Source organism: Vanellus vanellus (genome assembly GCF_965231255.1).
Source record: "Vanellus vanellus genome assembly, chromosome: 2".
NCBI lineage: Eukaryota > Metazoa > Chordata > Aves > Charadriiformes > Charadriidae > Vanellus > Vanellus vanellus.
In genome coordinates, this window is record NC_138906.1 from 15,388,461 (window position 1) to 15,409,955 (window position 21,495).

General features: G+C 39.6%; 1 protein-coding gene across 4 annotated transcripts in view; it reads right to left on the reverse strand.

Moving 5' to 3' along the window:
• Positions 1-21,495, reverse strand: part of CCNY (cyclin Y) — a gene marked incomplete at its 5' end in the record, with an annotated part of 126,889 nt that overhangs the window by 35,101 nt on the left and 70,293 nt on the right. Inside the window, 2 exons of one of the 4 annotated variants that reach the window (XM_082479063.1) lie at positions 9,996-10,030; positions 15,871-15,945. In XM_082479063.1, coding sequence (XP_082335189.1) covers positions 9,996-10,030; positions 15,871-15,945 — 110 coding nt within the window. Of the gene's footprint in view, positions 1-1,707; positions 1,827-9,995; positions 10,031-15,848; positions 15,946-21,495 lie in introns of those variants that run through there. The other 3 variants (XM_082479062.1, XM_082479064.1, XM_082479065.1) reach the window with 3 other exon arrangements.

Here is a 21,495-nt window from a genome sequence, read left to right on the forward strand (position 1 = left end):
ATGCATCTGAGTCATCTTTCTGTTTTTCCCAGCTATGAGCAGAAGAGCATTCAAAGTCTTCCATTAATGGAAGAAAATAATTTTCTGAAGCTGTTGCAATTGTAGAAACCCTATGTTCAAATTATTTCAAAGTTCACCAAAAAATTCTGTCAAGGTCATCCCACTTGACCAATAAATTCGTAGGCTGAACTGCTTTTCTTGGAAAGGAAAGAATTTACTGAAAAATATTATCCCCTCTCAAATATTCTCCAGGAGTTTGGAAAGGTACTTTGTAATACTTTGGAAGCTCATAATCCATCCACCTTCCAAGCTATTATACGCTAAGCAAGACAACAAAATGAAAATTTAGAAGTACTGGAAGAATTAATGCTGTAAAATGTATTATCTAGCATTGATGTATACAGAGAGAATGACTAGGGGACTGGTGATTTATAGCTTTTATTCTGCCACATCTTAGTTCAAATTTCTGGATTAGACTACTGAGGACTTAAGCAACTCAAAAAAATCTGAAAATGAGACTGTTTAGTATTTGAAAAAAAGGAAAGGTACAGACATTTCAGCATCATTTAAAAAAAAAAAAGAACAGGGAAAGTTTTCATTCTACATTTTAAGTGCCAACATGCTTTAAAGGTTTAGATAAAATTTAAGATAGATGGACTGGATTCATTCAAGGCAAGCACGAGTAAAAAACAGAAAACAACTCTGTAGCAACACCACTATCAGATTTAAATTTTCTTATGTAAACAGCACTCTAACATTTGATACATGTCAATAATTAGAGCCACGCACCTTATTTCTGAGACTACCACATCACAGAACTCTCCACGGTTTTCAGCCCACATTCCACTTCGTTAGGCTTAGAACTTTTCACACTTCAGAAAAATATGTGGTGTCTCATGCCTCGCTTTCTGTTCATAACAACTTGGCAGGAAGGGGCACCTCTCCCCGTCTGAAAAATGGTGCCAAGTGTAAACCTACTATCTTGGGTATATATACACATTTGTGCCATGTGAATAACTAACCTATCGGTAGATCAACATTCCCAGCTTCTACTCTGACGTCCAACTGCAGCCATATGGTATGCCAGGTAATAGATTTTCTGCCTGTTCCAAATTACTGGAAAACACCCTCAGTTTCATATTCTAGCTTGACTAACCTGGGAGACACCTCAAGTCCCATAGTTCAGTCAAATAGACTTTTCTGAATCTCCATGAAATGCTGCAGGTGAACCTTCTCCATCCTTGCAAAGGACAAAAGTTACTGAGCATCACCTCGGTATTCAGCACTGTCCTACAGAGAAACCCCATTCTGTGTCCATTTCAGTGGGGTAAGTCCACACCCCAAATTGTACAGGAGCTTCATGCCTTCACATTTCAAATCTATCATGACTGAACACAAAAATCTTCCATTCAGACAAGTCAGACAGCCTCTAAGCAAGAAAATTCAGAAGAGCTGAGAAAGAATATAGAGCCTTTGAAGAAATTAGCCAAACCCTCTAACATTAACGGGATCCTTCTCAGGTTGTGTCCCACCATTAAGGATGACATGGGGGAAAGAAAGAACTGGTATAGCTCCTTTTGTAAATCTTCATACGCAAACATGACAGTGAGCATAGGACGTGTGGAGTCTTGACAATCTCTGCTATTACAAATATTTACAAGTTAAAAGAACCTCATTGATATGAAGTGGGATACCCTTTATACCTACTTTAACTTGCTGCAGAAACATTTTTGTGCCCCAGCTGAGATTCAGTAGATGTCACGCTTCTCAACTTCAGCCAGACTCCTGACTTCATCTTGCATAAAATTCCCAAAGGGCAAAACAAGGAAAACATGGCAAGTAAAAACTACTTGGAAAACTATACTCTGCTCACCCAGGGATCACTTTCAGATTGGAAGGTTGAAGTAAGGGGCATTTCACAGAGGTCTGGTCTACTTAATGTAAAACACTGAGCAATAACTTTGATAACAGAATCAAGATATTTTTTTCTGGATTTGCAGCTGGCATTACCTTGCAGAGGACTCATTACAAAAGGAAAACATAATAGAGGATCTATAGAGTTACGATGTATATACAACAGCGCAGAGCACCCTTCCACTCTGCTCAGCTGGAATTTTATGTCCAGTTTTGACCACTGTATTTCAAGAAAGATGAACTGACTTCAGCAAGTCAGGAGGAGAGAGCAGCAAGAATAATCAGAGGTTTGAAAAACCTCATTTATAAGGAAAATCTGAAAGACTGAAGAGGTTTTCTCCAAGAACAAAGCAACAATATTGGCCTTAAGTCATGTTGAAGGGAGTTCCAAAGAAGGGAATGTTGTTCTCCATGACCATTGTGGGTGGGATAAGTAAGAGCAGGCTTATATTGAACTAGGGAAAATTAAAATTGGACGTGAAAGTATGAGAGGAGGTGATGGGAAAAAAATACCCACCCCAAACTATCACCTTTTTCTAATGGCAGGGATAGCTTGAGTGACTTAAGCAGTGATAAAATCTCCGTCACTGAAAGTTGCAAAGAAGAGGTAAAACAAAAATATGCCAGGAATATCTTAGATGCTTTGAGGCAAGAAATCAGACTGAACGGCCTCTTGAGATGAATTCTGGAACAACTTTCTATCATTTTGCGATTTCTTCTGGTGGAGAGGATTTGTAACTCTCTACTCCATAGCAGTTGTTATTTTTCTCATTTCAACCAAAGACGTTCATTAAAAAAACTGGCAATATAGGTTCCAATGAATATATAATAGCTGTTTTGTGGTTTTTTTTTCTTTACAGAAAAAGTTTATAATAGAAAAAAACTGCTTTGTAACTTGCTAAGCTTTTACATGTGTTACAGAACAAGCTCTAAGAGATCAAGATTCAATTTAATGCCAGGTGTTTCTAGCTCTTAAAAACAGCAGCTTTTCCCCCTTGCACAGCTCTAAGGAAATATCTCTGTGTTATTTTTCTCCCAGCTTTATCCTGAAACTTTCCAACTTTCCAAATCGCATTTGTTTTAAGACATTTGACCAATACAATTTACTTGAAGCTTACCTAAAATACATCTTACCAGAAACAGAATGGCTTAGTTTGCCATCAAAATCACACAAGCTCTGCCGAACTGCTTCTGTACCTGCTATGAAAGGCATCAAAACAAATTCCTAACCAAATCACAATGAGAACACACAAAAGGATTAATTTCTCTCAGCCTTCATTTTGGCATCACTCAGAAATTAAACCTAAATTTGTGGGGAAAGGGGAAGGGCTATTATTTCTTTTATTAAAATAGTCATTTCAGGGTGTTTTGTGGTAGAAACATCTGACGGACAGGTGCATACTGACCAAAACCCACCCTCAGAATTGACCAGAAGGGGCACCATGGTGCCAGCGCTGCCCTGGAAGCTCTTCCGCCACGCTGGTTTGGCACTCTGCCCTGCTGCTGAGCAGGATTTGTTCACTTGGGCGCAACACTGCCCTAATGAAGCCATACCGCTTTTGTACCAGAGCTGGCCTCCAGCCAGCCAGCCTCCAGCCTGGCAGAGGAGCTTTCGTCTTTTTCAGTGTTCTTTTGCACTTGTCCATCAAAAGATAATTTGCAGCTTCTGTCCTAAATAATGATAGCACTGTCTCTTCGTCCATCAAACCAGGTGTAAGTTATTGCGTGATTTTAAAAGGTACTATTAAATAGCGTTTCCCCCCAATGGAAAACTTGAAGCCTGCTTGCCCCCGTCTGTGGAGACATGCCCATTAGCTTCCAGGCAGTAGAGGCTGGCCAAAATGCTAATAGGCAAAACTGGCATGTAAAAGGACACATGAAGCCAAGTTACAACAGTGAACACAAATACCAGCACTGCTTCTGACTTGGAAAAGGGAGGTTCCTATCTTGTGCATCTTCTATTGCTTCAGGACATGATTTAGTTCTGACAACATTTTTCACAGCAGAAACATGATTTTACAGGTCAACAAAGTGCTTCCAAATCAAGCAAGCCATGCAACATAATTCTCTGCCCGGCTCTGCAAAGCTCTGCTTTCATTTTCATGTTGCATAATTCGATACTACAGCACAGTTGCCTAGATATCCCCTCTCAAATATTCTCCAGGAGTTTGGAAAGGTACTTTGTAATACTTTGGAAGCTCATAATCCATCCACCTTCCAAGCTATTATACGCTAAGCAAGACAACAAAATGAAAATTTAGAAGTACTGGAAGCATTAATGCTGTAAAATGTATTATCTAGCATTGATGTATACAGAGAGAATGACTAGGGGACTGGTGATTTATAGCTTTTATTCTGCCACATCTTAGTTCAAATTTCTGGATTAGACTGTTGAGGACCTTTCACAGGTACAACAAAGGCAAAGCAACTTAAAAACAACTGAAAATGAGACTGTTTAGTGTGGAAAAAAAGGGAAAGGTACAGACATTTCAGCATCGTTTAAAAATTTACTGGCTAGATATGGGTATATTTACCTGAACAAAAGCCAGAGGAAACTGCACCACTGAACATTTACCTTTCTCTGCCAACATCTACAATAAAAAAAAGATCCAGCCCAACCACTTGTAATACCCATTGTCCTCGTCAGTCCATGACATGATTCGACGTTGCCCTCAGTTGATTACTCTCCCCACTGTTTGATGAGGTCCAAAACTGATGCCTTAGACTAGATCTGTACTTGCAAGTTTTTGGCTCTCACAGCTTGTCCTTACCCACGTCAACTATAGAAAACTATGTCAGCGTACCACTGAGCTCCTGGGGGGCTCAGCAACCACTGGTAAACTCTTCTGCAGCACACAGGGGCCCTACTTAACCACTGATAAAGCACCCTGTTTTACAAACCTGAAAAGATTAAATATTTCTTTGAACACTAAAAGCAGCTCAAAGGCTTATATTTACATAGCGTATAATTGCTAGTGTTGTGCAATTTGACCAGAGGGACTTTACTAGGTTCCCTGCACAGCAAGTATTATACAGCAACCTTGTAAAAGAACTCTCCTGTGTGCTCTCATTCCACCTTAAAAGCTGTTTTTTGTTCCTCCCTCTACAAAAGTTTGCCACTTCATATAACTTATTGCGTTGAGGGTGACAAGGGAGGTAAAATTCTTCACCCTAAAGGACAGGAAAAGAAGCAAGGGGCTGAAAGACATTAGAAAAAACATTTCAGACAGTAAGTTTAAGTAAAACATTAAAGAAAACCTATTGATTCAACTTACTGGAAGCCTGAAAAAGCATCTTAAACAGCATCTGTTAAGAATGGCATCAGTATAAGGAATCTGCTAGATGGGCCAGATTGCCTGTAAAGGCCCCCTCTAGATCTGTTTTTTTGTGATCTTGCAATGGAGAGGAGCAGAGACCACATTAAGCAATCTCTAGCAGAGCTTCAAGAGCACCTGAGAAGCCTCTAATTTATCTTCCAGTTTATCTTGTTCTTCTCTGAGTAAGGAATGTTAATTAAAATATCTTAAGTAATTTGGACAGTAATTACAAACCTTTACAATAGCCAGGCTCAGGCACATAACAAAAACGAAATTTCACATTTTATTTTGTGCTTTTCATTTTACATGGATTAAAGCACTTTTTAGACTATGTTCCCACTTCAGCATGTATCATATTCACTCTTATAATCGCTAGCTGAAAGTGTTTGATTACCAGTCACATGCCCAGTAGTTTTACAACAGAGAAGCAGAACAACTTCTTTATCCACCCTGACAGCAAAATTTGGGGGCTACACAGGAGCAAATACCATACATCATTTCAAGCATGCAAAAAGACTCACAGAAACTGCTTGTGCCGCACCACGTACAGCAAAAGACCTCTCTGTTCTCTGCCAGTCCCCATCAGTAGGACTGCCGCTGGGAAGAAGCTTCCCCTGATGTGAATCACTACAGGGCCACTTACAGGAACTGGGGTTCTGACATGAATGATGCCTAGGAACTTTCCCCAGGATGCTGAAAAAATTTTGGCCTATACACAGATGTTAGTGTTTCTACTTGGGATGATATAAAACCAATATTAGTGTGCTAGGATTTGAACATCCAGTTGCCGGGTAGCAGACAGCGGAAGTCATGTCCAGATCCCTAAGCAAGACGATGCTGAGGGGAAGCTCTTGCTAGAACGCTGACCAAGGGTCTCCAGAATAATAAAAAAAAAAATGCAGGAGAGAGATATTACTTCCCTTTCTCTTCCTTCCCTTTTCCTTCCTACAGAAATATTCTAATATGCAAAAAAAATCCCTTATTTTTAGTGGATATTACTGCTCATAAACACAGATTCAACTTTAAGAGCATTTCTTGTCAAGAAGAGAATAAAGTATTTTGGCAAACAGAGCATTTTCATCTTGCCTGAAAGGGAAAATTGCTAGAAAAACTTGACGGAAAAAACAACTTTTCCTTCCCCTTTCCTGCTCCTTTTTCCTGCAAAGAAAAATAATCACCCAGTGCAAAGAACTAACTACTCTAAACATTAACAAAAAAATTCTCTTTTTCTCCACCCCCACCCCAAATACATAAAACGTGTCTTCCTGTTTGCTTTCCTTGTATAGGCAGAGATACTGATGCAATCTCTCCTCTCTGTAAAAGGAAACGCCTCTATCTCAGTCTGCATCTTTATCCCCCTCAGCAGCTTGACTAAGCAGATTAGAAGAAAAGGCAAGCGCACACTGAAGCGGCACTAAAGCCGCAACAAAAAACAACTGCCAGTTCAACAGGAAAGTGAAGTAGAGTCTGCTGCAACTGCTTAGAAATTAAAATAGGCTGGAAGAAAGCAAACATGCCAGGTACACTGCAGGTAGGTCACTTCCAGCACCGAGAAGGATGCTGGAAGTTATGCAAAGGATCCGGCACCATCTCCAACCTGTCGTCTGTCTCCCTGGGCTCCGTGGGAAGACTGAGAGACGACCGCTTCTCCATAGCACCCTGTCACTCCCACTTTCATTCCTTCCCCCTTGCCTTCCCCACCCCAAAAAAAAGAACAGCTGCCGGCTTCTTCCATCACACCTACTGACAAGGTGAATCTGAAATGTGGCAACTGCCAGCCCTTGACAAAGCGCAATAAATCAAAGTAGGAACCCTCTATTTGTATTTGGGGACAAACAAAATATTCTACAAACAAGAGCAAACAAGAAAGGAAAAGAACAGTGTTGTTATCATACTGAGAAAGTACATTTTTTAAAGGAAAAAGGGTCAATATTAATTAATTCTTTTAATATAAAACATTTTGAAACTGTATTTGTATAAACTACTATTCTCATCTATTACGACACAGAACTAGACAAGCAGTTAAAGAAGAAAAAGCACAACATTTCTTGATACTTCTCTTGCTACCCAGCCACCCTGATCATTTGGGAAATGTTCGACTCTGCCTGCAAAATAACCAGTAAGACAGTGCACAAAAGGGTAAAAATATTTTGTTGCTCATCTTGGTTATTTGTCACAAAAGGAGAATAAGTATACATGACTTAGAAAAGAAAAAAAAAAAAAAAAGAAAAAGATGACGTTATGGAAAAAAACACAAAACAGAAGAGTGCTGCATTATGGTGAGGAGTTCTTGTTAAAGGAAGACAAAGCAACGCTCCAAAATTTATGTCCTATAGCTTGTTTCCTCCAGAGCAGATGTGGGGACCCAGAATTTCACATCAATAAAGAGACAGATGAGTAGCAATAGCTCCTCTCAGAAACGCACTTAGCACACACTGAAAAATGGTGGAAAAGAACTAATCAACCAATAGGGTATATCATAAATTCGCTTATCATGTAAGTACTGCCCATAATTTGTCACATACATTTGTTAAATTTGACTGTTTCCTCAAATTTCTTCAAACAAGGCAGCTTAGGAAAATCACGATGGTTCCCTGCAGTTTGCAAACCTAAACACAATTCCCAGTTAAAGGCCACAGCAACCACTTCAAAAATGATCACCAGTTTGTGCGTCAGCTTTAGCAGACTGAATATTTGGGAGGTGCTGAATGAATACTCACAGGTGTGCCGAAGTAACAACTTCCATATCACAGGCCACATTTGAAAATATAGCTTATCTGTGAGTATTGGCTAAAAAACTTCATTGACTTGTAAGGACACACACAGGAAGCATCATGGTAAGGACTTCAGCTTCATAAAAGTTATTTTTAGCTTTATAATTCAGAAGAAGTACTTTATACGTACAAAGAAGTCACACTTGAGGTAGCAGTAAACCAGACTACAGGGGGAAGTTTGCATTGCTGCAACCTGAGCCAATGCTTTGAATGATACTTGGTGAAAAAAAAAAGAAAGGAAAGAAATTGGGAGGTACAGTGCTTGGGGTATCAACTGCATAAGCTGCTACACTGAGCTCCCCACAACACAACTCCTCAGTGGCACGATCGTCCTTCCCTTTCCTGCAACATTCCAGCATTGCCTAAAAACACTTGATACCAGGGTTTGCAATAGTGTGCTTCCAGCAGCATCTGTAATAGTCGTCTTCGCTCAATCCGCTAGAGGATTGAACTCGCAGGCTAATGCAGAACACACCTTTTACATGACGTGAAGAGGTTCAGGACATGCGAGAATTTCCCCCATGAACACAAGGTGGACTGTCACAGAAACTCAGTTCATACCATTGCTTTGTAGTGTCTAAATATTCATTTTTTTGGCATCAAGCCCTCCAAGTTTGAGGCTAAAAAGCACATTGGGAGTTACCGAGCACACATTATTAAGTTTACAGGAACCCAGTGCATTAGCTTTACAAGTAATTTTATAACAACACAACAGCACTGCAAACCAGCCTCACATGCACTGTAAACAATGGAAATGTTTTACGTGGGGACAGAAGGTGAGAAGCACCGAGAGTGTCTGCTAACCTAGTGGGGCCAACTTTAAGGCTTTTATAAGCCTCAAAGTATCTCATGACTTCTCAAAACCTTAACTCTTGGGAAACTGAAAATCTCAGCTTGCTTTTGAAGCCAGGCAGGAGTTTGAGAAACACGCAGCACAAACCAGCTCTGCCAACAAACGAAGCAGCCCTGCCTTCTCGCCCCGCTCGGCGGCTCGCTCCTGCCTCCGCGCCTCCCTCCCCTCCTGCGGGTGCAAGCCCTGAAGCGAGTCACGTTTAGGAGCAGATCCACGTTAGCTTTTAGCCGTGCTGAAGCTACCCGCATTCATGCCCCAATCCAGTTTACCTGGAGCCGCACAAACATTCGCCCCAGCACAGAGGTATGCGGAGGCTATAAACCACGGCTGCACCTTTCAGCAGCCGTACCGGCTTAAAAATGATTCACGGAATTATGGCCCTTATTTCCAGATAGAGAAAAGCTTGAGAACTTCTCCCCATTTCACCCTAAAGGCAAATACCATTTGGGAGACAATTAGTTCTTTCCCTCTTTAATTTTACTGAGGCGTGACTCCAGATATTTCAGCGCAAGGCTTAACAGACTGGGAACACCACTGGTTCCAGGTGCTTCAGTAGTAAAAACAATACTAAGTGGGGCAAAGAGCCTGGTCCCGTACCCAAAGCAGGCTACAGGGGATTTGCTCTCAGCTTCACCAAGAATTTGATTCAAACAGAAGAGAACTGAACTGAAAAACGCCCAGGGTACACAAGCGTATCAAAACCCCATCTGCATACTCAGCAAGTACCGTATGTCAATCCACATTTACATTGCATCAACGCTGGTCAGGCACTTCAGAACTTCTGTGTAAATATCAGCTGCTGCAGCTCTCTGCCAAAGCAAACTTGCAGACAAATGTAATTTAAAGTTTTGAGAGTTTTTGTAATAATTTTAAAAATCATACTAATGCGTGCAGCTCTGTCCCAGATACCAGTTACCTACGTAGCCTGGTTGCGAGCATGACATTGTCTTCAAACCAACAGATCCATTCCACTAACTCAATAGCCGAGACCTATACTTCTGGATCCTGATGCAGAACAGATGTTCGAAGCATCAGCACGCTCTAACCAATATGCACATCATGTGTGATAATAAGTCTTATTTACTGTATAATATAGACAACAAGGAGAAAGCTGCATAGCGAGGCATTTTCACTTACGTGGTTTATATAGAGACTCTTGCGTTTTTCTCTCACTGCAAAAACACAAAATATGATAGAAATATTACATGACTATTTTTCCCGATTAAGCTTCTTATATACCATTTATAATAAAAAGAAGAACAGGAGGCTATCTATGTGCAACATTATAATTGCTTTTGCACTAACCAGGTATATTTATATATATTCAAACACAAAAGGAACATATATCTGTACGCATAAAGGCATTTATGCTCACTAGGGTGGCGATGGATTGAAATTCTCATCCATTTGCGTACTTCACCAGGCGCCGGTCCGCGTGGGCAAGTTAATATGCAGTAAGCTACAGTCCAAGTTAGCAATGGATCAGCCATCCTTCACCAGTTCTCTGTGGGCACTCCTCAGCCACCAGCGCCTTCGTGCAACGTACCTTGCTGCAAAGTGGCCTACGCTATCTTGCAGGTATGGAAGCACCTAAACAGCTACACCGTGGAGTTAGCAAATTCTCGTCATAGCTTACTGTGCACTAACTCCTGTAGAGCAGCCTTGAAATCATCTGTGTTACACCGCTGCCTTCTATAATGATCAGGTGCAAGCCTGGAACCATTATTCATGTCAGATATAAAAATGAAAATCTTTTACTTTGGTGAGCACGAACCAGTCACCACAAGCAAGGGTTGCAAGTCAAAGCCACAATTAGCCAAAATATTCAGAAAGCAAACAGCAACAACAAGGGAGATAGACGTATAGAGTCTTAATTGTCAGGCAAATGCTTATTACAGCTGATTAAATATACTCTATTTAATTTTTTTAAGCACTTTCCCCATTAACTCACCCCATAGAGAGCCTGTGGAGCTCTGTTCCAGTGAAAATACCACAGCATTTAGGATACAAGTCTGGAGGCAACTAACACATAAATCAAACTGCAGGATTAAAATAATAATGGTTTCATGCTGTAAGTGATTAAATGCACTTTGGTGCACCATGATTTAAAAGCTATGCAACCCAATGCACTTAGCAAAATAAGAGTGTTCATAATGGTGGGATAGCCTGTCCATTCCCTGTTGGATGAGAAGCCATTATTTGTGATTTTTTATAAGCAAGCAATCTCACATAAACAAGGCTGTATGTGTGAATACTGTGAAATAATTGTGTTTAATGCAGACATAAAATGAAAAGAAAATAAGAAAAAACTTTTAAAAATCCTTACATAATTTTCCTCCCAGGGAGCAGAAAGGAGAATCACACATGACAGATGTTAGCCATGTCACTTAGTACATGCTCAGATCCACAATTATGGACATTGTAAACAGAATTAAACAGGAACAGCAGGAAAATTCTGATCGTCTAGTAAATAGTTAAACTGCTTGAAATCCTGCTAAAACACTGCACTACACTTAAGTTCCACACACTGCATTTACCACCAGCAAGGAATATAAGTAATCTAAAGGGAAACAACAAAATGATGGTAGATACTCACTTCTAAGAATAGCCAAAGTATTTGTCTAGTATTGCATATTGCAATGTACAGGCAGTAAACAATTCTGATAAGCTGCATGTAAACCTAGTAAGAGTACATAACTGAAAATTAACACCTATTCACTGGGAAATTTTGAACACAAGTATTTAGCAGTGTTTTAATCACAAACAATTATACCGCATACAAAGTTCTTATGGACAAAATCCTATAAAGACAGCCTGCACACACACTCCAAACTCCATTTTAATCACCGTTTTTCCCGTACCTTAGCTCTTCTCTTCTGTATTTTCCCTTGTATCCATTATTCAATTCCCCATGAAAGTACAATCATCTATTTACCAAAGCAAGAATATGGCTCACAGCTCGTTCCCATTTGCTACTTCCATTCTCCAGAAGAATATATTCATGTATTTAGACACAGCCCTCACTTCTCCCTGCTCAAGCACTCCTTGTGCTGCGCGTTCTTCCAAGCACCTCGTTGACCTCCTTTCCCCTATTTCCCCCATATAACAGAAATTCAGTCAGTCTGGATTCTCCGGTGATGGAAGACAAGAAGGCAACTGTGCTTTCAGCCTTGTGGCCCACTCTGCCACAGCATAAGGCTCAGCTCTTTCCAGAATATATGTCGATGGGGAATCGGGCATAACAGAAACCCATTTTGGTGTAACCACCCTCTTTTGTGACCACAACCCTCCCTTTAAACAAGGGAAAGATAATTATTGCACAAGGCAAAAGGCCACTCCTGCCAAGCTAAAATGACTGTAAAGAGGTAATTCCATCACTTGGCTTCAGTCAGTTTAAAGATGCTTTGCACTGCTCACACAGCACAGTATGATCTTCAGCAGACCAGACCACATTATAACATATAATTAACCATCATTTTGTAGCATAAACTCCTAACTGCAACTCCAGGCTTTTGGCTTTCAAGCACAGGGGTTTGATGAAATGAAGCTGAACAGATTCAGAGTCAGTTTAAACAATTAAACTTTTAGTTTCTTTCTAATATTATAAAACCTGAAAGTTGGAACAGAACTCTTCAAGTAGAGACTGAGATGCTGTCAAACTGTCTTAGTTTACCTCATTTTAAGGTCAATGACCTGTTCCTATTTCTGCAGCCACTTTCAACCGTTATTGTTGAACTCTCGCAACAGTAGGAAAACATATTATCCTGAAATAAAAGGGAGTGAGGAAATACACACACATACAGATATATAGGTACGCGTGTGTAATACATGTATGCATTTTTCATCGAGCTGTAATAGAAACTTTCTCTGTGCAATTTCTATAGACTATCTTAACATTACCCATACCAGAATCGAAGACAAAATCCTTGAGGATTACATCTATAAAAATGTGTCATATTTGGGGAGTTTTTAAACCATTTCTTTTTGTTTTATCCGAGACAGGAGACTGGTCCTAGTTAACATTAAAGAGTAAGTGCACCTGCCTTCACTTCTAGCCACTACATAAATACAATTTCAAAATCCTTTTTGTCTGAAGCCCATCGTTGCACTGATCCTGCAAAATTTTGCCAGGAAATTGAATGCATAAAGCCTAATGTGAGTTAGGAGAGGTGAACAGCTGTAACCCACTTACAGGAAAGACCATTACCGGCACCCTGAAGTAGCAACCGTTGCCCTCTTGCTCTTATAAGGAAAGGAAGTTACATTATTGGAGTGCTAAAGTTTTGAAAACATGGCTTAACCACAACCACACACTAAATAGTGCATGGCTTTTCAGTTAACTAGACCATCCTGCTTACAGGACAGACTCGGCAAACAAGGGAGAGGTTGCATAAGACACTCATAGAAGTAAAAGACATAAAGGGTGATATTCTTTACTAGCTCCCTAAACAGAGAGAATTACTCATCTAAGATCCAGCACTTAGAAAATTCCCATAAAGAGTTGGAAACATTTAGAAAAGCTACTTTAGTTAGGAATCTAATTAATATGTATTGTGTCTTCAACTCTTCTGCAGATTCATTGAACTCTCAGGTAATTAAGTTGGTAGTCTGAATGTATCCTAAGAGGGACAGGACAGATTTAGATGCTCAGTATGGCATCCAACCTTCACAGAACAATAGGAAATTCAGACCAAGTAATATCCAGAGATGTCACGTCCCGTTTTGTTATATCTGGGGTAGTCAGCTTGTTGCTCTTCACTCACATGTGGATCCCAAGCAGCTCTGGCACAGCTCCTATGCCAGGACAGTACTACAAGATTACCAGTGAGGCTGAAAGAGTACAGGACTACTAGAAAGCCAAACATGGAACTGCCTGAAGGTAGCATTGCCAAGTCACTCTAGCACGTAGCGGTGCACTCAGCTATTTCCCACTGTACAAACACGTGATGTACACTCAAAGAGTCACAGCCAGATCCTGGATGAAACCTTGACTCCTGATGCCCCTCAGCTCTCCAATATGGGTATTTTAAATGTCTACAGGTTTTATCTATAGAAATATTTTCACTTACAGTCAACAGGAAGGTTTGCCAGCCCAATACAATACAAGTAATGGAGAGAGGTAGTTACATGCCCAAGTTCAGTGTTTTCAACATTGCCAGCTCAGCTCTCCTCTTCTACGTTGTCTTAACAAGTCTTGGGGGTCCCTAGGCTCCACAGCAGGCTGCCGGAATACAACCCTACAACACCCTAAAAAACCCTTATATTTTTCCCTTTAAAAGCATTTTATTGCATCTTGGTGTTAGGCAACGTCCTGCAATAGTGTGATAACTCCTACAGCTCACTTGGTTCCAGAACAGGCCCAAAGTACAGCCAAGCAAAACGCTTACTACTGTGAGTTGTCCCACCAGAATGGGAAGGTTCTTGGCAATACATCAGTAGATAAACGTTTGCAGAATCTTTTTTCTTTTGTACAAGCAAAATAGCCTTTGCATTTTTTCAAGGCATCAAGTGATCAAGGACAGCTGAACAGGTCTTACACTCCTGTTGATAATGTTTCTATATTGTTTCACTAAATTCATTGTTCTCACTCAAAAATGTTCTTAATGTTACTTAAACTAGAACAAAGTTTCATAGACCAAATCTAGCATTGATGTAAATTGTCATTTAAAAAAATGCTTACAGTTAACTCCATGCTGCAATAAATTAACCACTATTGCTACAACTAAGAATAATCATCAGGTCTGGTAAAAAAATTTTAGTTGTTGGACTTGGGATTTTTTTTGTCCTTTCTTTCAACAAGCAGTAACAAGAAACAGGTAGCATCCATATGGGATTATACAGTCTCAAAACATCATAAAAACACTATAAAACAGACATCGATCTTCATAACACAGTGTACTATGGAAATATTATCATATTCATTTTACAGACTACCAAACCAGATTAGAATGATAAATCACATCCACAACCACATAATAAGGCACTGACAGAACCAGGGCTGAATTCAGAAGGACAATCTGAAGGGCAAAAGAGGTACTCACATAATCAACTCTTCAATTAGGGCCTACATGTATATCCTCTTTGTTCTAGTCATGATCAAAAACTAGCAAAAAATATACAGTAAGTGAAAACTATATTATTTTTAAGTGATGTGTTTGACACTGCAATTTACTATGCAAATGAAAAACGGCATTTACAGGCAGCAGAAAGAAGGACAAAGGATTCATACTGAACAGTCAGAATTACAATGCAGAAACTGCTTTGAAAGCCTTGGTAGAAAATAATGTGTTTTGCATCGATTATTCATCTACTTCTAAAACAACATGTCATACATGTCCAACAGGGAAAGAGCCAGAATAAATGGCTTCTATTCTACAAACTCGTATCAAGAGGCTTGCTTAACAGATGTAATTCCAGAGGGACCATTTTGTCCATGAACAAAAAAAATACTCCAGACAAATCTATGATCATATCAAATCCATGAGAGAAGAAGAGAGAAAGTTTGGGTGGGATGGGGGTTGTTTTGTTATTAAAATCTAGTATTGAGCTCATTTACAATATGAGCTATATTGGAGGAAACTCTGGACTGTCTTCTCAGCTAACATAAACTGGCATTTTCTCACGAAAACAGTCCCTACACATTTCCCAGAAGCTTGGCCTAATGTTCAGAGTTTTTAAAAAAAAACAGCAAACACACAGAAAATTTTAAATTTAGGGAATATATTTTAAAAATAGAATTATATTAAGCTTTATCCACACTTGTAGTTCTGATACAATGATTACTTGGAACTTACAATTTCAGGACAGAACAGGAGTCAAATCTGTACCTTCTACTACTGATCCGGCAAAATAATTAACTAAAGGTGTGACTTCTTTCAACTTTAACATGATACCTATAAAAGCCTCTTTTTTGGGGAGAGGAATTATATATTAAAAGACTACCACATGCATTCTAACAAAGGGTTTAGACATAACTGCAATAGCAAATACTGTAATAAATTCAGTAACCTACCATCTGTTTGCGATTTACTGAGAAATATCGTACTGGCCCGTGGATGATCTGATGGGTTGAATTCCATGTTCAAATCTGGAAAGGAAGAAGGAAAGAAAGAATAGCAGAAAAACATTTATGATTATCCAATGGTATACAAAGATTTTCTGATTCTTTTTAATAAGACCAAGTTTACATATTGAAGCAGCTATTGTAAAACAAAATCCATCTTGAGGCTCACTTTTTTATCCTTCTTTACACTTTTTGGCATGCAAATCATTTGCATCAACACAGCTTTGGGATTTGACATCAGTTCTAAGGGCTGCTTTTGGATTAAAACAGATAAAGCAGCTTGAAAAGTTGGTACACAAGAAGTCAGGAGCTATCCATTTACCATTGGTTTCTTCCCACCATACCCCAAAGCCATTTCTAAGCACAGGAACACAGCTTGTTATATGTAATTACAGAAGAATTGAGTATTATAAAACAAATACGCAACCCTCTGTAGATAGATGGGTTTCTAGGATTAGATGTGATTAAAATAAGTAGGTGTTGCAGCTGAATGTAAACAAGTCTAGGCCAGAGTGTTTTAAATGGTCACAATTAGAAAAACTTGGAACTTTCCTGATACTTCACAGATGAACGTAATCCTTGCCATAACAACTTCTAAAAAAAACCTGCCAAAACCAAACCAGTCCTAAGAAACACTTACCAGTTTAAAGACTCAAATCTATCACAGCTTATACAGATTTCTATGAATGTGATCTTTGCTGTCAAAATTAAAATCCATTGAATTTACTTGTTCCCAAATTCCACTCCACGACCAATTTTTCAAAACTCTTATATGCCTGTATCCACTTGAAAGTATGCTACTAAAAATACCACATAATTTTTTATCATTTTCTTGCTCTCACAGAGTGGCTATCTCAACCTTAGTTCTCTTACATTCTTTTGATCTCCAGATACACATTCTCTTCCACTTGATGCAGGCATTTATACAAGACTACATGTGAGCACCAACATGTTTATCTTCTGTGATTATCCCAGGCTTTCTACATTGGTCTCACTTCTCTTTCATATCTCTGTGAAAGCTCAGCAAAACTGGAAATTAAGCCCAGTTTTTTTCATAAAAAACAACAGTCTTTTTGCCCAGAAGTCAAGTTCTCCTGTCTACAGCTTTCCCTGTTCCTTCACCATCCATCACCACACTCTCTTCTGCCTTTCCCTTTTATTTACTAATTTACTAGGTCTTCTACTTGCCTGCTTTTTTCTCCTGACCTCTCTACAAATCTACTTTCTATATGCTCTCTTGGTTTCCTTTTCATCTCCCTGCATTCTGCAGCCCATGAGATGAGCAGCCTGACATGCTGCTGGTACCTGCACGTAATTTCTGGAATAAATGTGATCTTTCTTACAAGGAAGAACCCAGAAACACAGAAGAGGAATGCTTCAGTTGGAAAGGGGGCTTACTACTATTATCAAACCCACAAAGGAAAAAGAAAATAATCTAAGAATTTCAAGGGAAAGTAATTTTGATTCTCCCAGAAACCAGTTTGCAGCCATGCTTGGAGAAGGTTCTAGGAAGGTCATCTTACTACTAAAAGTTCTGACTTGAAAGGACTGTGAATTAGAAAGAATGTTTTCCTGTTAGTTTCTGCATCTTATTTACACATAAAGAAGAAAAAAAAGAATCACCCATTGAGATCAACAGTGTTCGTAAAGATTGTTTTCCATTTCAGGATAGTTTTTCCATTAAGTGGAATTCAAGATGCAATTCATTAAGTAAACGGCAATCAGCATTTTAAAATGACAAAATACATCGTCTTTTATCATCCTCATCATCTTTTATCAAACAGCACAATACAAACAAAAAACCACCTTTTTGTAACCACTACAGGCAATCTTTCTACAAATCTTTCGAAGTACAGCAATGCAAATTCAGCCAACAGAACAGGACCACCAACATGACGCTGAACCCAACTTACAAACCACTGTCCCTAAACTGACAAGCACTCCTTCCCTTCAGGCCCAGAAAACTACCTGCTCAGGGAGTAATAACAACCGGGCACCGGCTTACAGTCTGCTTGCAGGGCCAAAAAGAAAGGAAAAGCAATTGCCACATCTTGCAGTCAAGTTGCAAGACTTAAGATTCCTGTGCTATAAAAGGCCATTATGCAGAAGCAGTAAACCAACAGAGGACTTGAAGTCTTTGTGGGAAAAAAAAGCACAAACTACCAAAAAGCACTGGCTCTCAGATTCTTCTGACAGGAGCTGAAAGAAGGCCAGCAAAATCCAACCTCGGCAGCTGCAGAGGCCAGACCAGGGATTCTGAACCACCCTGGGAGAGGACAGCAGGCAGTGGCCGTGGCTCCTTCCCACTGCTGAACCCCAGAAAGCTCCATGTGTCCTCTTCTCTCCACATCCCTTCTCTCACATCCTCCCCAGCAACAGCAGCCATCAAACACATCCATCTGTCTTTCTCGAACTGCCTGCACAAAAATCAGAGGAGGAGAACACGGGTATGGAGAGCAGCAATGCCTGCCAGGGCAGGTTACCCTGCACAAGGTGGCCAGAAGACAAGTGCTGCTGAGAGAGGCTGGCTGCCCACCTGCTCTTTGAGGAACAGCATAGGGCTCATGGGCTTGCAGGCAGAAGTAGGTACTAACTGTTAGCAATTCAATCAATCCCAGGTCCTCCAGGAAAAAGGATCAGTCAAGTCAGAGCATCCCACAGGCCACCTGTGGGACCACACCACTCCGTGCCACCACTGCTGGCATACAGGAGCATTAGAATGGATGAAGTTTCACAACACGCAAGTAAGATTTCAGTCTCTAGTTGATCTTACACGTCTTAATTTATTGTACGACTTGAAAACAAATGCCTTTTTGAATCTGGCAGCAAATTTTTACAAATCTGTGATTAGAAACCATGTTACAGAAGAAAGAGATCAAATGATAGACCCATATCTGAAGCTTGTAACTCATCACCAAAGGGCAATATCCATCAAAAGGTTACTTCCATCCTAAAGAAATTATATATTCATACTGCTTCTGTGTTCCTTCTAGTATTTGAACAGTATCATGAAAAACAGCCACAATATGAAAGGTTTACCCATTTTGTAATGGAGTAGTCAAAGATAAAGAGAGATTTAAGCTCACCCAAGCAGCACTCTACTATTCAAAAGAGAGGAAAATGACAGCCACAGTTTCAATTATTGAAATCTGCACAAAAATTTTCTCCACTGCTAGCAGTCTGCTCTGTGACTCATCATAGCCATACAAATGAAAGATTTCAAGTGGGTACTTCTTCCAACAGTTTCCCTGCTCTCCAAAATCAGCTTTTAAAAAAAAGTCACTGTCTCATAGACAGCCCAAATCAAAAATCTTTCACTGTAGATGTTCTTCCCGGTTAAACAGACGTCAGAAAATATTCCACATCTTTCCATAGTTCAAAGATCAGGTTTTCTTTTTTTGGTTCTAAAGGGCTGTTAAGTTATGCAAAACATAACTCGCATTCTGTAAACATCTATACAGTGTGATGCCCTGTGAAAATTTCAGGGTTTTTTTCTTCTCAGGATGAGGAACCAAAGATATGTGTCTATAAATACACGTATACATACACATGCTTATAACCGTATCTATATAGATGTCTATTTAAATCAAACTTAATGTTTGGTTAGCCAAAGTAAAGTCAGCCTCGGGTACACTTCAGATAAGAGATCATGCACCTAACAGAATTCATACAATTTTGGAGGATTTGGGCAAGACCAGAGTTACAAATACATGCAAATATACTTAGGAGTGCATTCCCTTCCTTGCGTAGCAGCATGCCAAAATAGCAGGTATTATAATGGGCATTCTGATTTATCACGTTGAAATAAATTCACTCTTTCTCCAAGAAAAAGAAATAAGTTTTGCATATAACTTAATTCGGTACATAACTGCGCTGAAGTTTAGGACAACCACCAGAAGATCACAATGAGATTCACCCTGTACACTGTGAGAAATTTAGTTCCTAAAGCCACAGTAGCTGCACTCAAATATGACCATAAAAAGAAGCGAATGGTAAACCAGTTCCGTTTCAGACTTTGGCTAAAGCCCAGGCAATGTTTTAAATCTTAAAACAAGATCTTAAAAAACATTACTGAGACCAAAAACACTGAACGCAGCCTTATTTTGTGCTTTTTAAAAGGATAAGAATAAAGTTCAAATCAGTGTAGATGAGAGCTACAATAATGACTGGAGGACTGCAGAAAATGCCTTCAAATGAGAGTCTGAGTTCAAACCATTTAGCTGATGAAAAACGAAAACTAGGAGATTTTCTGTAGGTCACATGTACCTTCACAGGGGGAGAAGTACTAAAGCTCTCTCTGACCTAGCACACAACATAACAAAAACAGTAGAAAATGAAAGCAGAAACATCTTAATTATGAACTTGGATGAAAAAAAAGGGGAGGATAATTAGGCACTGAAGCTCCACACCCAAGGAACTCAACTTATTTTGATGTTTTCCCTTTCTAGAAGATTCCTTCAGCCAAACATCTTTAGGCTTTAGTCCAGTATGAGTATTTAGGCTCAATTTAAGAATAACTACATGCAAGTTACTGGCTTATGATTCATACGCAGGTCAGATCAGATTATCCCAGGGGCCTCTATCTTAAGTTCTATAAAATCTTCAGAAATAGCAATATTTAAATTTTTAAGCAGAAAACCTCAGCAAAACCCAGTGGCACAGCTGTAAACTTTCTAAAATTGCACCAAACTGCTGCAATTTTTCAGAAAGAGCTACGTTTTATGACTTGTGGTCAAAATACATTATGCAAGATAAACCCAGAAAAGGACAAGACTAAATCTTTCATGGCAAAATTTAACAACAACAAAAAAAGTTTCTTCAACTCATGAGCCTATTGAGATAGAGACAGGCACCACGAGAGGATGAAGGATAGGTGCTGTAGCAACTAACTTCTGAGCAACATGCATCAAAGCTTCTGCCGTGACACAAACAGGAAAAACCAACAGTTTCTGCTTTTATAACAGCGCACGTGGGCTGCAGCACAGGCAGCAGGTCTGAAAATGTGTTTATTCTATCAGAAAAATAAGATGTTATTTCCTTCCTTTTGAACAATGAAAGTCGGGTAAGTTTGCACTGCCAAAGCTCTGATGCTGATTCAGTAAAGAACGAAAGTCTAAACTGAGTAAAACACTTGGTTTAGACTTAAACAGTTCTGAAATAATCTGGTGAAATTACTTTCCTTCCTTCCATTCCCCCCTGGGACCACAGGCTACCACTGCCACTGCACAACCACCACTAGCATTAAGGAAAGAGACGCTGTCACATATTAGCTTAATGAACTATCACATGCCTAAAACTGAAATCAACCCATGTTTTTTTCTTCCCAGAAGATAATTTTTTCTTAGCTATTTAAAGGGACATCAGGTAAGAAAAGAAGAGACCTGTCCAGGACATGCCACAGAGAAAACTGCAGCTGACTGGGCACTACGTGAATTAATTAACTTCTCTGCCATCTTTTCCCCACCCACAACCTGACATTACAGAGCAACTGCATGGTATGGCCTGGTGGGTGGAGAACAACAAAAACACCACAAAGTTGCTTATCAAGAAATTAAAAGAATGCAAGCAATGTTT